This window comes from Saccostrea cucullata, unplaced genomic scaffold, assembly GCF_032062105.1.
Source record: "Saccostrea cucullata isolate Sc308-1 unplaced genomic scaffold, CSIRO_AGI_Scuc_v1 ctg878, whole genome shotgun sequence".
NCBI lineage: Eukaryota > Metazoa > Mollusca > Bivalvia > Ostreida > Ostreidae > Saccostrea > Saccostrea cuccullata.
In genome coordinates, this window is record NW_026924258.1 from 42,625 (window position 1) to 59,124 (window position 16,500).

Below are 16,500 nucleotides of genomic sequence, written 5' to 3' on the forward strand. Positions count from 1 at the left end.
CGAATACAAAATTGACCGGAGACTGTCTAATTTTGATTGGTGGAAATTACTAGATGCGAAAACTTTCAATTATTTCATTGGTTGAAATGCTGTTCAGGCAAAGGGATATAATTTTCTGGTGATTAATGTTTTTAATCATAAAAGAATTTACAAAACGAACAGAAGAAAAGGTCAAAAAAAGAATCTAAATAATCCTTTTTTTAAATACTTTAATGTCAAGTGGTTCAATATCTTCATGGTAAATACAAATGTTTATTACTCCATCAAACCATTAAAGCGGTTTCATTGTTTTCCAAATGGATGAAAATGTCTGTAAAAAGCTATTAAAAATCCAGAGCAAAGATAAGCTTTAGGATAATATGCATAGTACAGTTTACTTCTTATTTTTGCTAAAAACAGCAAAGCCTTTTGAAAAAGCGTTTACTTGTTCGTCTATCAAAATCCATCTGTGTATATGGCACTGAATAATGCTGTATGCGTGTTGACCAATCGGAGAGTGTGTTATAAAAAGAAGTAAACGTATTCAGTTGTTTTATTATATTTTATTTATGACAAATCACTCATAAGTCACATTCACTCATAGGGCCCTATCAAACAACCACATTCTTACTATTGTACAACAAAAATAATCATCTCTCATTTTATCGTCCATCAAGAACGGTCTAAAACATATCAAAAACAAAAGGGCGGATATTTCCGGAACACAAACTTCCATTGTATCACTTGTTATACAGAAAGACCTATTGCTTCGCATATCGAAATATTGTCGTACAAATTTTTTGTCTAGTATTTTCTAAATAATAGTTGATTATAGATAAATAAATGTTATTGTGCTTACATATAATAAATAATAATAAATCAGATACATTGATATAATGTATATCAAATTTTGCGTATCTAAATGTCTACAAATTTAATCATTAAGTGGTTGAAGTAACTGTTTACATATGAATACGTGTTTGAGAATTGTACTCAAAAAATCACAAGTGACAAAAAATCATTGGCTAAGTGATAAACTTCAGTAATTACTCCGTATTATCTATATATAGACGAATACTTTTTATATATCGATGTAATTGATGGGCCTATTTTATGGCAGCGTTTTATTTGACGTGGTGTAAAAGGTCTCGTGCGTGACACATAACCACGATGCATCTATATCCCGGCGCCTATCATTAGCAGTCACTTTACCTATATTGTAAGGAGAAAGACCGCAGCTATGGCAAAAATGCTGCCCACTGGACATCAAACGGTATGCAGCCATAAAATGGTTTAGATAAACAGACTGATGTACAAAAAGTGCAGGCATTTATGTATTCGATCAAATACATTTTCTATTTAGAATACCGACGAAAAATCTTACACTTGACAGTAAAATCGTATTTTTAAGATATCGTACCTGTGCAGCCTTCGAAAAACATACTAGTATGTTAAATAACTTGATAAATGCGAAATACACTTAAACACAATTTGAACATGACTTTGCGAGAACACAGCTAGAGCAATCTTGCAGAAATATTTCCCGGATTTCATTTCTATATATATTGCGCAAATTACACTAAACGTTACAATGATTTCGATTTTTTTCTTCAAACTTAAACAATTTTTTTTACTGACGACAGTTAACCAGAATAATAACTTTAAAAATTCTGTGTAACCTGATTAAAAAAATACAATATTTCATATTGCACTGTAAAACTTTTAGAATCCCAAAGCCTCCACAATCGCGTGCATTACACGCCCTCTATTGGCTGGACCACCCCTTCTTCCCCCTCCGGCTCCACCTCGCGCCCCGGGACCAAGGCCTAGTTCAGCCGCTTCCGCAGGATCCATCATCATTCCAGCTAACCTTGCTAGATCTCCAAATCCTCCACCACCGCCTCGCCTTCGGCCTCCTCCTCCTCCCCACATTCCGCCGCCCCCTCCGGCTCCCCATCCTCCACCGCCACCACCTGCTGCTTGTCCTTGCTGACCTGCAGGAACATCACCAGCTTCAGGAGCAAGACCGAGCACCTCTTGCCATTGTCTGGACATCCTTCGGCCGCCTCCTCGTCCTCCTGCCGGAGGCCCCCAAGGATCAGGACCTGGCTGTGCCCACGGGTCTGCAGCTCCTGCTGCTCCACCGGCCCTTCCTCCTCCTGGGCCCCAAGGATCGGCTGCACCAGCACCACCTGCTCCTCCCCAGGGATCTGCACCACCACCAGCCACATTCCATGGATCTGCTGCACCCCAGCCGCCTGCCCCACCGCCGGCGCCGCCCATAGCGCCACCTCGTCTCCGGGCGCCAGCTGCTGGCGGATCTGGGGGTTCAGGAGCTAATCCTAACATCGTGATAAGCTGCTTACTCATGGCAGTTTCTACTGCTCTTTGTACCGGGTCTGGAGTTGTAGGTGGGGGTGGTGGTTGGTAATTTGATCCGGAACCACCTGACGCAGTGTTGTTGTTGTAATATGCATATTGGTCTTGTCTCTGTCGTCTTTGCTGTTCTTGACGCTTTCGAATCTGACTTCTGTATCCTTTCCCGACTATATACGGATCCCGTGGGTAGCTTCGTCGTCTTGGGAGCCGAAGGAATCTTCTCAGCTCTGGTAAAATGTTCAGGACGGCTGTACTTACGGATCCCTTGAGATGGGCAGGATTGATGTTCATGGATCTGAGGAAGTCGGCACCAGTGGCGTAAAGAAGTGTCATTATGGTTTGTTGGTTTTGTCCCATTGAGCGTATCATGCTTAACATGACGTTTCTGAAATGAAATAATGAAATTTAGATATATGTTATTTTATACAGGAAATACAAATGAAAAATCTTTTGTTAAAATGTAACCAGTTTTCTATCAATTTGCAATCGATCGTTAAAAATGAAACACACTTGTTGAGCGCGTAAAATTAACAAATTTAACAAAATGTTTTATCAGAATTACGAAAAATACGAAGGTCATTCAAAAAGTTCGTAGACTTTTATCCTAACTTTTTTATTTAACGTCATATTATATCCAAATTTGGTACAAATATTTTAACAACGGAGCACCGTCAAAATTGAATATTTTTCTAATTTTCACTTTATAGTATTTACAGCTATACCTCTAATAAATGAAGCTGAAACGAAATAAAATTTACATGTTTAAATAAAGTATTGTTGTATTAATTAAAATGAAATCAGGTTATGTAATATCTCGCTCCATTTAAAAGACATCAGCTTCTAAATACATAAGGACTTGATTGAAAAAGGCAAAAAGCCATGACGTTGGAGGACGTCACGGAGCAGCAAGTAGCAATAAAATTAGACTTTACATTCGGGAAACTTCTTCTACAAGCTTAAAAATCTATTTAAACCAGGATCTGTATGAAAAATAATCCGTGTGTTTGTATTAAATTAAAAATACAATTTTTGAGTGGTATCGAGTTTGAATCGGACGATGAATTGTCTGCAAAGAAACAGGTTAAAGATAAAAATATTGTCAAAAGAGTTAGGAACGTCATTGAACGTGATGTGTGCTTCAGTGTTGCAGAAATAATAGAGTTGCATAGTAATTTAAAGAATTTGAAAATAATAACATTCTTATTCAAGCTATATTTGTACAATTGTTAGCAAACTAGGTGTTAAGTGTTGTGGATATGTGTTTTATGGATAAAACTACAAACCGTGTTAGAAATAAAAAAAAATGAGTATACTTCTGACAAACTTTCTCTGCGTCGTTGTTTACGTTACAATATTGGATAACCGTGCTCCGTGGTAACAAAACTTGTTGCTTTAAATTTTGGCTAACATGAGTTCTATTTAATCAAATGGAATGAAACTTCTCACTTCGACAAAATAAATGTTTATGTTTACGAAAATGTATTGATCTACAATCTTGTAATAATCATATGACGATGAGAAGCATTGTCTACGTATTTTTTGAATGACCCTCGTACATCTTTACAAATCAAGCAAGAAAACCTAAATCTTCTATAGTCTTGGCTACTTTAACTTTTATTATGCTTTATCCCCTTAACAAAGCGTTCGTAATCAAATACATGTAGTTTGCCGGGTTATTGCCATCGTAACGCTACCTCGACCGATCTTCACGTCTCTCACCTTGATATTGGATCCACAGACTCGGGGGTCAGATCCTTAACGTCAATAATAACGGGAGGTTCTGTTGGGATCGGGGTTGTTGTAGTTGGAGCCATTGTTGTGGTAGTTGGTGGAGGTACATTAACTGGAATATCGAACCGAGAGGACCCGACTTCAAGGAAGTTATTCCATTTATTGACATTGTTTCCCATGGACTGGGTGTCAATATTTATCTGAGTGTTCATCGAGTTCATTTTATTAGCAGAGGATTCTACTCCTAGACCCCAGGCAGCCTGGCTAGATTCTGTAGGAATCGCTTGTACATTATTGGAAGATTGCATCATGTTAGATGAACTAGAAGAAAAGGATCCACGGCCGCCGCCAGATTGGAATGAATTGGTTGAGTCAAATGTGTTAAATGAGTCTGAAACGCTTGTCTTATATGACTTTGAAGAACCCATAGTATCGAAAGAGCCAGCTGCTCCAACTGTATTAGACTTGTCGTAATTATTAACAACGGAACTGCTACTATATGACAAAGAACCACCAGTCGAAACGCCCCTGCCTTGTGAAGATGCGTCAACTCCACCTGCTCCCACTTGGAACCCAGATAGTGATTGAAGGTTAACGAAAGAGGCGTCCCAAGGGGTAGTGGCCTGTGTTGTTGTAGTTGGACGTCTTCTGGTAGTTGTAGGTGGTGGAGCGGCAGTCGTTAAAGGTGATGGAGCTCTTGTGGTGGGCACTGGTGGCGGGCGTGTAGGAGGCGGTTGTACAACTGGCTGTTTAACCTCTTGAACTCTAACCTCTTTTGTTAATGAACCAGCTTTATGCATCTGTCCTCTTGAAGTTGTTTTTCCTTGGCTAGTTGAGGATGCAGATCTCGAGGATGATGAAGAAGAGGCTGAAATACTCTTTGAGGAAGAAAGGGAAGAGCTTGAAGAAGCTCCTGTATTTTCAACGGAGTAAGCTGCATCCCAAGCTCCTGCAGAATTTCCGATAGTTGACTCAATCGGCAAAGTAGGGTCTATGAAAGCAGCGTCCCATGAAGATCCAGAAGTTCCAGTCCCTATGTCCATTACAGAAGTTCCAGCACCTATGTCTATTCCACTATTTGCTGTATTATCAAAGACGTATGTAGTGTCCCAAACATTATTAGCTGCTGTACCTAAGTTAGCAGTATCCATCATAAGATCAACGTTTCCTGTCAAAGCAGTGTTGCCCCATTCTGGCGCTATGTTACCCATTCCAATGGAATCAATCATACTGGCATCCATTGTTTGTCCATCTACAGCCATATTTCCAACACCAGTCATGTCCATAGCTGAGCCACCTGCAACGTTAAAGGAAGAGTCGACAGTTGTTGATGTTTTAGAGGATACAGTGTCAATTTTTGTTTTTTCAACTGCAGGTGCCTCTGTTTGCGGTGGTAATTGGGTTGCAGGTGCGGCTTCTTTTGTGATCTTTACTTGTGAAGAGGATTCCGAGGCAACATTTGTAGATTTATCTACTACGGTATCTCCACGTTGCACTTCTATTTTATTTGTTGCTATTTTATCCTTTTTCACATCTCCTTGCACAACTTCACTAGCAGAAACCAAATTAGATTCTGTTTTTACCGACGTTGACGAAGAACTTACAGATTTTTGAGTGTCAACCTTGTTTGCATTATCCAAAGTAGTAGCTGTTGGAGCTCCAGCAATTTGGTTAGTCATCTGAATCTTCATTGACTGATCTGTAGAATACGGGAATGTTTGTTTGCCGCCCATCTGAACTTTAAGCATGATATCCGTCAGAGCCTTAAACATATTGGCTAATATGGCATTTGGATCCCGTGCTGTGTTCTTTGATTTTTCGGCCTGTGTATCAATTTTACTCTCACTTACAGTGCTAGTTTTCGTCGAAATAACAGTATTTTGATCTCCTTGAGACCTTGTCTTTGTGTTTCCACCTGTAACTGTTTGTTCCACGGATGCTGACATCAATGTTTTACTGTTTTCATTTCCACGTAATCCATCAACTTTATTTGCTGTTCTGCTTGTTTCTATAGTTGATTTTGAGTCTGTTTTTCCTTTGCTCGTAACTTCTGTATTAATTTTGCTTGTTTCTACAGCTGTCTTTCTTTCAGCTGTGGAGGAACCTTCTGTTTTTGTCACTTCAACAGTGTTGAATTGAGTATCTTTTGTCACTTCAGAGGTAGAAATTGATGAATGTGCAGATTTTCCTGTAATGCTTTGACTAGGAGCAAGCGATTGTGCTGTAACTGCTTTAAGCTGAGGGATAGGTCTGTCTCCCATATCAATTTGTTCATTAGTGGACACGATGACTTGTTTAATTATAGGTGCTGGAGGTGGAGTTAATTTACTAGATGATTTTTCCGCAGATAATACAGTGTAAGAGGAATCCGATTGACCCGTCATTGATTTTTCCACTTTTGAATTTGATTGAATTGAAGACGATTTCATTTCAGATAGAGATGATGATGACATAACTGAAATATCAGCGCCGTGAGTTAAGGGTTTAGATGCCTTTACCGGCTCTGTTGTAATTTCTTGTGTTGTTGGAGCTTCAGTTGTCGTAGTTGGGGCCTGTGTCGATGTTGTAGTCGTTGGTTCCTTTGTAGTTGTTGTTGAACGTCTAGTCGTCGTTGTTGGTGTTGTTGTTGGGGTTGTCGTTGGTGCTTGTGTGGTTGTTAGAACCTCTGTGGTCGTCGGTGCCATCGTAGTTGTCGTCGTAGCTTCTGTCGTTGTAGTAGATGTCGTAGTTGTGGCTTCCGTCGTAGTAGTTGGGGCGGCTGTTGTTGAAGTGGTAGGAGGAGGAGTGGTTTCTGGTAAAGAAGTTACGAATCCCATTCCAAACGTTGAGTCGTGTGCAACTTGGCCACCTGCAGAGAGAACTGGACCAACTTCTAAAGCTGTTGTATCTGTCAATCGCAGGAGTGTATGGTCTATTCCACTAGGAATGATTCCAGCATCATAACCAGACGAAAGCGCGTGGCCACCAAAATTTGATGAAATCATGGAGCCTTGATTAACATTATCATTTGGGGAACCTTGAGAGAAACTTATATCAGCTGCTGATGATCCTGTGCCCCACTGGTCCAAACCGCTCATCATATTCGTGTCATATTGAACAAATGTACCAGTGTTTTGCATTCCTGGTGCACTATCAATCATCATATTTGGTTCCCCAGGAGGAAGGGGTATTGATTCCACTGGGCCTGCAGTCAAAAATTGTTCGCCAGCATTGCTTGCAAAAGAAGACTGAGATGTTAAAGATGAGGTTTGATCCAATAATAATGAATCCATTGTTTGGGCATTTGATCCAGAGGTAGGTAACCAGGTATCACCTCCCATGTTTGGCTGAGGATCTGGTGGCAAATTAAAATTGAATTGATAAGGATCGTTCATGCCATACTGAAGCCCTAACCCTTGATTAAGTCCTTCTACGACCAAATTCTGATTTTGTTGTGCATTTTCTATACCATTTGAAATTCCCCATTGACTGCTACCTTGACCACCAATGTTGATACTTCCCTTTATAAGAATTGGGTTTGAAATCAACTGATCATTGGTCTGTGCTGCTTGAGAAGTTTTCAAATTCGATCCACTGTCCGGTGGAAGCGTACTTGGTGGTATTTGTGGTGGAAGTGTTGTTTCAACAATCCCAGAAGTTTTGGATTTCTGAGAGGAAGAATCTTGAACAATTTTGGAATTCACTTCTAGAACAGTCGCACCGGTCGTGACTTCATTTGGCAGAATAGTGATGACTTCTAAATTTTTCATAGTACTCGATTCCACAGGTTGTTGAATATTGATATCTCCATTCAGAGTTTGACGAGTTTCTTTGGTGGTCTCTACTTTCAGGCTTCCTTGGTTAGGAATGACTTCCCATTTTCCTCCATTGGAGAACATGCTAGAACCAGACGATGCACTGTTTGATTGCGAACTTGAAGATACTGAAAAGGAGGATGATGAGGAAGAAAAGGAAGAAGACGAAACCATGGGCTTTGAAGATATCTTCCTCACCGTTGTTGTATTGACCTCAACCGACTCGGTTCTGGGAGTGTCAGGTCGAACTTGTTGCGAGTTAGATGCTAGTTTATGTGCAATTTTTCGGGAAGGATTGGGTTCTCTCTTCTCTAACAATATTTTTTCTATCGCTTCAGATTTTACATTTGGTAAAAAGTTATTAGGATTCAGAGTTTTGCTGGTATCTTTGTTTCTTTGGCCCATCAATGTGAGTTCACGTCTGGCAGAAAAAGAATTCGTAGCTTCTTTCCGTGGGGAGAAGTTTCCGCCCAGTGTGACTTCCATTCTCTGTGTTTGTGTGTTTGCAGTATTAACTCTGTTTTTACCCTCCTCTACTGTTTGGATATCTTCTTTAACTTTCACCCTTTGATTGTCTATCTGCTTTTCCTGTTGTAGAGTTACTTGTCCTGATTCTTTTGTGGATGACACTACTTCAGATCTAACCTCAGGAATAACCGGCTTCTGCATCTTTGTTTCAGCTTCCATCGACACCTGGCCTACGTCTTGATGTCTCTGACTTGACATCTTCTGGGTCATTAAAAAGGAATTTTTGGCTTCAGTTTCAGACACTTGAGACATTTTACTGTATCCAAGATCAGCTGGGCGGCTAGAGAGTGATCCTCCGGTAATAGTAAGAGAGGGCCCCGACATTGACGAGGGAAGTACGTAATTGTTGTTATTGCTGGGAATAACAACAGTCTGAGGATATAAAGCCTCGCTTTCGGGTTTAGATGATTTTTGATCTACAATGACTTCAGTTCTTTTAATGGAAACTGTTTTGTCTGTCTTTGTCTGTGGAGCTACTAATTCTCTTGATTTTGTTTTAGCGGAAATCACCGGCTTTGATAATACCAATTCCTTTTCTAACGTGGATCCTTTATTGATTTTGGAAGAAACATTAATTTTCGGTAATGCAGGTTGTGACAAGGCTGGCTTTGTCTCTTTGTCCATATTTGTTGTATCGATTTTAACGTTTTCAGTCTGTGTTGTCAAAACATCTGACTTTGCCTCGTTTTGAGTTTGGATTTCAGCTCCAGACATCTGGTGACCATTTGAAGATATGTGCTTTGTTATAGTTGTATTTGTGATATTTGTTGAAATTGAAGGACGATTTACGTTAGACCGGACCTGCTGATTTACGTTCACCTCTGCAGATCCACCAAGGGTTTGTATTGGCACGCCTCCAGATCCACTAAAAGATGACATTCTATTTAAAATAGTTTTCCCGTTGAGAAAATCTCTCGCAGAGATTCTTAAGCCGCCTTGATTTCTGCTCTGGACAAAAGATGGTGTTACTCCGCGGTTCTTCTTTCTTATCTCGGTACGGATTACTTTTTTAATACCACTGGGTGTATTTGTGACTTGAACGGTTTGAATAGTCTCAGCATTTCCACCTTGTTTCACGTGTTTTACAAGCTTTCTTAGTTTCTCTAAAGCCAAGGAAACAGCTGAATGTGGTTTTCTGTCTATTCCGCTATGGGTGTTGTTAACAACAAAAGAGACGGTATGAACCGTTTTTGGTCCTGGGATCCCCGGAATCACCCTTGATGCCAACCCACTTCTGATTGGTACTGAACTGTCAAAGCCCGAGGAGGATTCCGATCCTGAGGTTGCTGATGACGCTGACCATTTTACAGACCTTAAAGGAGATGACTGGGACATTGAAGAAGATGAAGACGAAGTTGATGAAGATTTAACAACCATAGAGGAAGATCCCATATTTGTCTTGATTGGTGGAAATGGAGGGGAAATAAGCCCAGTTTGTCCTTTCATTGAACCCAGAAGCCCGGATGTGTGGCCAGTGTTCCCATTAGCATTAGATCCTGAAAAACTCAATGTGGTTTTCTTTACAGAGAAAGTTCCATGTGCCTGAGTAACTGGGTTTGGAGTCACTAGCGTAGTTCTTTTTGAGCGAGATAAAATCTTTCCATTAAACTCTGAGGTTGACTTAAATCGATTAAGAAGGTCTGTAGGATTGATTGTTTCTTTAGCCTCTGCACCTACTTTGGCGTCGGTGGCCACTTGTTCTTCTACATTTGCCGCTCCCTCCCCGAGGTAAGGCAGCATAATGCCCTTGGGTTTCGGCACATTTCCAATTGAGACGCTTGGAAAAGCAACATCGACGTCCTTCCTCATCTGCACCTCATTATTAGCCACCTTATTCGATGTGCGAACATTTCCATTAAAATCAAAAATAGGTACAATTGGTTCGAGTTTGGCTTCGTTTTGTAAGTATCTAAATTCCGATCCCGATGTTTGTTTTTCAGTCGTAGAGGATTTGATATTTCTTTTGAGAATCGCTTCAGGTGGTAGGATGGCTATGTCTGCGCAGTTGTAATATTCCTCTTGTGGTCCACATCCGGTACGGCTGGTGCCATCCGGGCACTTTCCCCAGTTCATAGCTGCAATAAAGAACCAAAATTTATTTTGATAACATAATTATTTTGGTAACCATAGTTATTTATTTTTTTAACAAATACTGATCACAACTACTAAACAATGATTTTGAAAGTCGTTTGGTGTATTTTTATTTACGACCTTAATATTGAGAGTGACTTAAAAGCTATACATATGTAGTAGTCCGAAGAATTAGGTGGTAATGAAGTCTAATGAAGTCCCACATAAAAAAAGAATGTTTCTTGTACAAAAAAATGATATTTTTAAAAGATCAAATCAGTGAGTGTTTTCTTCTGATTATGTTTTCACCTAATTTTAGGAAATACCGTAAATCTGGAAATTTTTGCTGTAGATAATTTTTTGTTTTGCATTAGCAAAAATATTTTTCTAAAAATAAATTTAAGAAAATGTAAACAAAATACAAAATTTTGAAACGTAAAAAATATTTTCGCAAAATAAAAGGTAAAAATTCCATTTGTACATAAAATAGGGTATTCCATGTTATAAAGAATTAATAGAAATGACCTTCGACCTCAGACCACTTTATATCGGAATGTTTACATATCTATCTCTTTTAACGAAAATAAGAGTCTTTCTTTCTTCTTTTTTTTACTGATTAGTATTCATTACTGTTGAACTTCATTCAAATCTACTCATGTTAATAAATGAAGAAAAAGAGATAAGATTTCTTCTCTCTCCTGTTTAACCAAAACCAGACTCACAGAAAATCACACGTATTTCATTTTTTGGACAGTTTATATCATGCCCACACGTCAAGTCCAAAGACCATCAAGTAAAAAAATTGAGTAGTAAGATTTGTTTTTATGACTATCATTTTATTACCTAAAGCAGCTCTCTTATTAAATTTTTTTCGCTTTTCTTCTTCTTCTTCTTCTTTTTTTTTGGGGGGGGGGGGGGGGGGGGGGGGGGGGGGGGGGGGGCTAATGAATTTTTTTCAAAAACCTTTGAAATTAATATATTATAGAAAAATTGATTATTTCATTTTCAAAAAAGATTACATTTAGGTTAAAAGAAATAAATAAAAGATTCAAATGATCTATTTACTTTTCAACTGATCTTTTTCCTTGTCTGATTTTTTTAGGGGGGAAGGTAAATGAAATTTTTCAATGCTCTTGAGGTTAACATACATTTTTTACCAAACAAAAAAATGATTTTGACATTTCGACAAAGAATACTTTAACGTAATTAGAAATAGTAACTATTACAGGACATATTAGATTTTTTTCAATTGAAGTTTTATTGATCAATTAATTACAAAATTTATTTATTGGTATAAAAAAATTATGAACCATATGTTTAGATTCAAAACTCTGTAATGTATAAATTAAAAAAAAAATGGAGTTAAATATTATTGTGTTTGTTTGTTTTTCGTTGTTTCTTATTTGTATAACATAGCATACCCTCGGGCATGTGCATTGACATGTGTAATCCATGACCATTTTAAGGACAATAAAAGGCTTGTTTTTCTCCCGTACGGTTATCATTAAGTCTGCATAAAAATGTCCGAAACAATTTGCCGCCGTTTAATGTGATGGTCATACACAGGTCACGCGCGCGGTCATAATTTTGTAATTTAAAGAAACCGCTATGAAGATTAATCTGCAATGTATGGCGATTAAAGTCAGATCTATACATCTATACATATTATGGGTATTTACACAATGTACATTATAATTTCATATGGTACAAACTCGATTTATTTAGAAATGCCTTTTGCCCTTTTAATAATTTACTAATTCATTTATTTATTTTGGGATACCTCAATAACAAAAAATTACCATGCTGCCAAATCCCATTCACTTTTACTTGTGAATAGAATTTTGTATAAAATAAAAAGTACCCCATTTCTATCTAACTAAATTTCAGTACCCCGCAGTTCAAACTCGCATTTTCTTACTTTATTATTCATAAACATACATACTTTAACAACCAATAATTTGTTTTGATGTACTTTTTTCTTTTCAATTAAATCGTTTCAGACATCCTTCTGAGCCCTTTTTATAAACCATTCACATATTCCTCGATTTAAGTCTTAAAAGTTTTAAACGTTTGTACGGGATACAGAGACCTGAGACTTCAAACTAAAAAGCTTGGAGGACTCCAGTTTTTTCAGGCATTATAAACTCAGTCTGAAATTTATGCATTACGTGTTTTAAAAGTGTGTCGAGACAATTATCGATACATAAATGATTGTTACCATAACTTGGCTCGAAGATTCGAATTCTAGTTTGAACAATTCATTAGAAAACCAGATCTCTAAGCGAATTGTCTCTTGTAAAATAGATTAATGCTTCACAAAGTAATAGAGCTCAATTTTGAAGTATTGATGTTTAAACTGTCATTGAGTTATGGTAAGAATTAGTTGCGTATCTTTTACACGGAATACGTGTTTGTGGCTCTGGCCTTGAAAATCATCAATTATCTACATGTACCTGTTCGCCATTTCCACTGCAAAACACATCTTTCACATGCGACCCCGCTCGGAAGTAGAATTCTCAGGTGGACCATACCCTCTTGCATCGGTTCAAAGCGCTTTCCGTGACCATCAATCTCCAAAGGATATCTATCCAAACACGCCTGCGTCACCGGAACTGAATCTGATACTTCCGGACACAAACGGAATTCAAAATATCCTCTCATGTTTTTCTTCACTTCCACAATAGCGTTTATAATAGTGTCATTTGTACTGTAGTACCGGGAAATAAGTCCATTTGAAAATTTCCCGCCAACCTCGTTTGAATGAGGTGTGACGTCATGAGGGTCACCACAAACCCCACATTTCCCAGAATTCAACTGCCACTGGCGCTGCAAGTAAAAACGAAGAATTTGATACACATTCACTTTTTTTTTAAATGTATGCACTTATAATATGCACAATTGAGCTCTTCTTTACATGGCATTCATCAATTTTTATTTCAGTGTATTGCATTTAAGTTTCAAATGATAAAAATCATGTCTAAAACTGTGTATCTATTATAACAGCATGAGTGAGCATCCTTGTTTCTCAAGAAAGTCCTTTTAATCTTGACCTCTGTTATAATAATTTATTTATTAATTAGAGTAATTTCATAAATCTGATTGTCTTGTGTCGATTGGTCGTGAGGCAATGCAGTCATGTATTTCGCATATATATATTATCGTTCTCTATGGATAAACATGCAAACATCAAACAATTTTCGGCCAATGTCCTTTTTCCGCTTGGTTGCTTTTTTCTTTTACAGTTGCCACATTAATCTTTTTTATCTACTTAATAAGACAGTTTATAAATAGATACATTTATAGAGCCGCGTGCTCGATTAAGATTGTTTTATTGAAATTTCATGACTGTGTATTTATTATTTGACATGGAAACACGTTGAATGTGTCCCTATGTAGAATTCAGCTGTCAACATTTCTGTATCACATTTGATTGTGTTCAAAAATATCGCTGTTTTAACAGGGTATAAGGTATCAGGCGTATGAAATCTGATAGGATAATAATTTTACATTCAGAAAAAAAAAATTGAGGCACTAAATTTTAATACATATATAACAGATGTTCTCGGCAAGCTCAGATAATTTATATCTTTATACGAGAAAAAAAAAACAATTAAAAAGGGGGATTTTAAAAACACGAATTATAGCATTGAAACTATGTGTAAGATAAATTAATATCAGATAGAAATGTTTTTCCTGAAATATGTATTTTAAATTTTTCTGTAACGACATTAACAAGAAATGGAATAATCTATATAAGACAAATTGGGAAATCTTTCTTACCCAGTATCCTCCGCAGTTCAATCCATCATCATCACGATTGATTGGACTTTTAAATCCTCGTCGCCATAGTGATGACCTTTGTGCTGGTTCTAAAAGGCGCCCTCTGGCGTTAATAAGTGATACTAAAGTTGAAACAAAGGCGGCAGCAAAAAATATACTGAAAGAAAAAAATACATCTCTAGCTATCTAAGATTCAAAGGTCAACTGACAACTCTAAATGTAGATGTGTGCAAGTTTTATGAAATTATATTATTCTGTCGAAAAAATCAACATTTTCAATTTATGCGAAGAATATGATTATATATATGTTGTGCAACTTTTAAAAATCTTTCATTAGGTTTGTTGATATATTCCCCTCATAACAATGATAATATATTTTTCATCTTAGCAAAAAGTATATGTATTTAGGTATATTTTTTGTGCCACTTTGAAAAAAAATCTCATGATATCAACAGTCCATTGGCCTTTTTATATTCCAGATTATTTGAATCGTGGGAAGATGAGCTTATTTGTCAACGGGCCATTCTATTACCCTGTCATTTGTGATTCTTTATGTCCGGAGATGTAGAATAATAAAAAAGATCATGCGTTATGCAAAGGTCAAAAGTTGAGATGAATTCACCATAGTTCTTCATAAATGTGTCTGCGTGAAGACTTAATTTCATGTTACTAGTTTCAAATGTTTTTCTCCGATTCTTATATAGAATTATTTTCTTATATCGACGATGCATTTTTTTTACTATGGTTTTATTTCAGTAGTTGGTACTTGAAATCATAGACCCACTTTACACATAGAAATGTCAGCATGGAATTCGAATTGCTTTGGCATCAAAAAGTTCTTGAAAATTTTCATGTACAATATATTATTTTATAATTTTTTTAAAAAGAAAAAGTGGGTAATTTTTGTAAGATATACGTGTGTACAATAAGTTTGAATAATTTCTTTTAAAATCATGAGGCTGATGATTATTTCAAAAGTGACGTCATAGTCTTTATCGTTTACCTATATCTGTTTTATTTCATATAAAAAAATATCAGTTGATGACACTACTGTAAACAAAATATATTGTTCTTATACATGAACGTATACATTTTTATGTTTGAGAATACATGTTACCAAGTGATACAGAATATTCTTCAATTATATTAAGTTTCCAGTAAATGTCGCCACCATAATTATTTTATGATCTTCGCATCTTGCCCGCTGATCTCGCGATATCTCGGTAAATCTCGTAATGGATACAGCACTCTATTTTTGATAGGATGAACGTGTCTGCGGTTTTTTTATGTGGCGACGGCTTGCTGGGGACCAGAACTCAATTTAGAAATGTCATTTCAAAAATAGATTTCTTCAATATAACAATAAACAAAGACTACTAGATGAAAATATTCCCATTTAAATTTTATTATCACTGCGAATGTTGTATTAATATATATTTAATTTTTTTGTCTTGTTCAAGGAGGAAGTTGTAGAAATCAAAATCAGAGCATCTCATGAATATATAAGAATTTTAAAGTTATTCTTAAAAATATTGCTAACTTCTTTTGAATATTCTTTCATTCTAGCTTTTAGTTCCTTTCACTATTTCTTGACTTTTTTAAAAGTAGATTTTTATATTAGTAAAACATTTTGCATAAAAAAATATCGTCATGCCTATGTTTATTAAACATCTCTGCTTTGAAAAAAATATTGCAATGTAATCAATCATGATGTCAATTAGATAAAAATGAATCATATGATTAGATTAGCTATACATTAAGTACAGTAACTTCTTTTTTTCTGATAAAATTAGTAGTTTTTAAGCTATGGGTTAACTTGATAAATCAGAAAGCAACCAAATTTTTGATTAAATTAATATTTGGTTAAAATATTTTTTTTTCTTGTAAAACTGCAAAAAAGCATGAAAATAAACATTTACCTTTTCCTCTTAAAGCGAATCATGGTCCTAAATTTATGAATCGCACACTCCCTCTTCAAAGGGAGAACAAATGTTAGCGACTTCCAAACTCGAAGTCTCTGGCGCAGCGCTCGGTCGGACCCAAATCTTGCTAATGCTTGTCCACGAAAGAAGGAAACGGATTGTGATCAGGGATATACATCAGTAGGACCGCAATAGACAGTTTTATTTCTCCATAACTTGGACATTACCGAGGAGATTATTTTTTTCTTTATTTATGGGGTTCGGCAAGGGCACCCATTATGGGGCTATTGTTTTATAACAAGTTTTGTCCAACATTT

At 36.8% G+C, this 16,500-nt stretch overlaps 1 protein-coding gene across 1 annotated transcript; it reads right to left on the reverse strand.

Annotated features, from left to right (window-relative positions):
* Positions 1 to 1,618: 1,618 nt before the first annotated feature.
* Positions 1,619 to 15,822, reverse strand: LOC134266051 (serine-rich adhesin for platelets-like). Its single transcript, XM_062748281.1, has 5 exons — positions 15,802 to 15,822; positions 14,262 to 14,447; positions 12,935 to 13,307; positions 4,078 to 10,486; positions 1,619 to 2,743 (listed from the first exon to the last, which is right to left on the reverse strand). Exons 1-5 carry the CDS (start codon positions 15,820 to 15,822, stop codon positions 1,702 to 1,704), a joined length of 8,031 nt encoding a protein of 2,676 aa, XP_062604265.1. The 3' UTR covers positions 1,619 to 1,701.
* Positions 15,823 to 16,500: the final 678 nt, after the last annotated feature.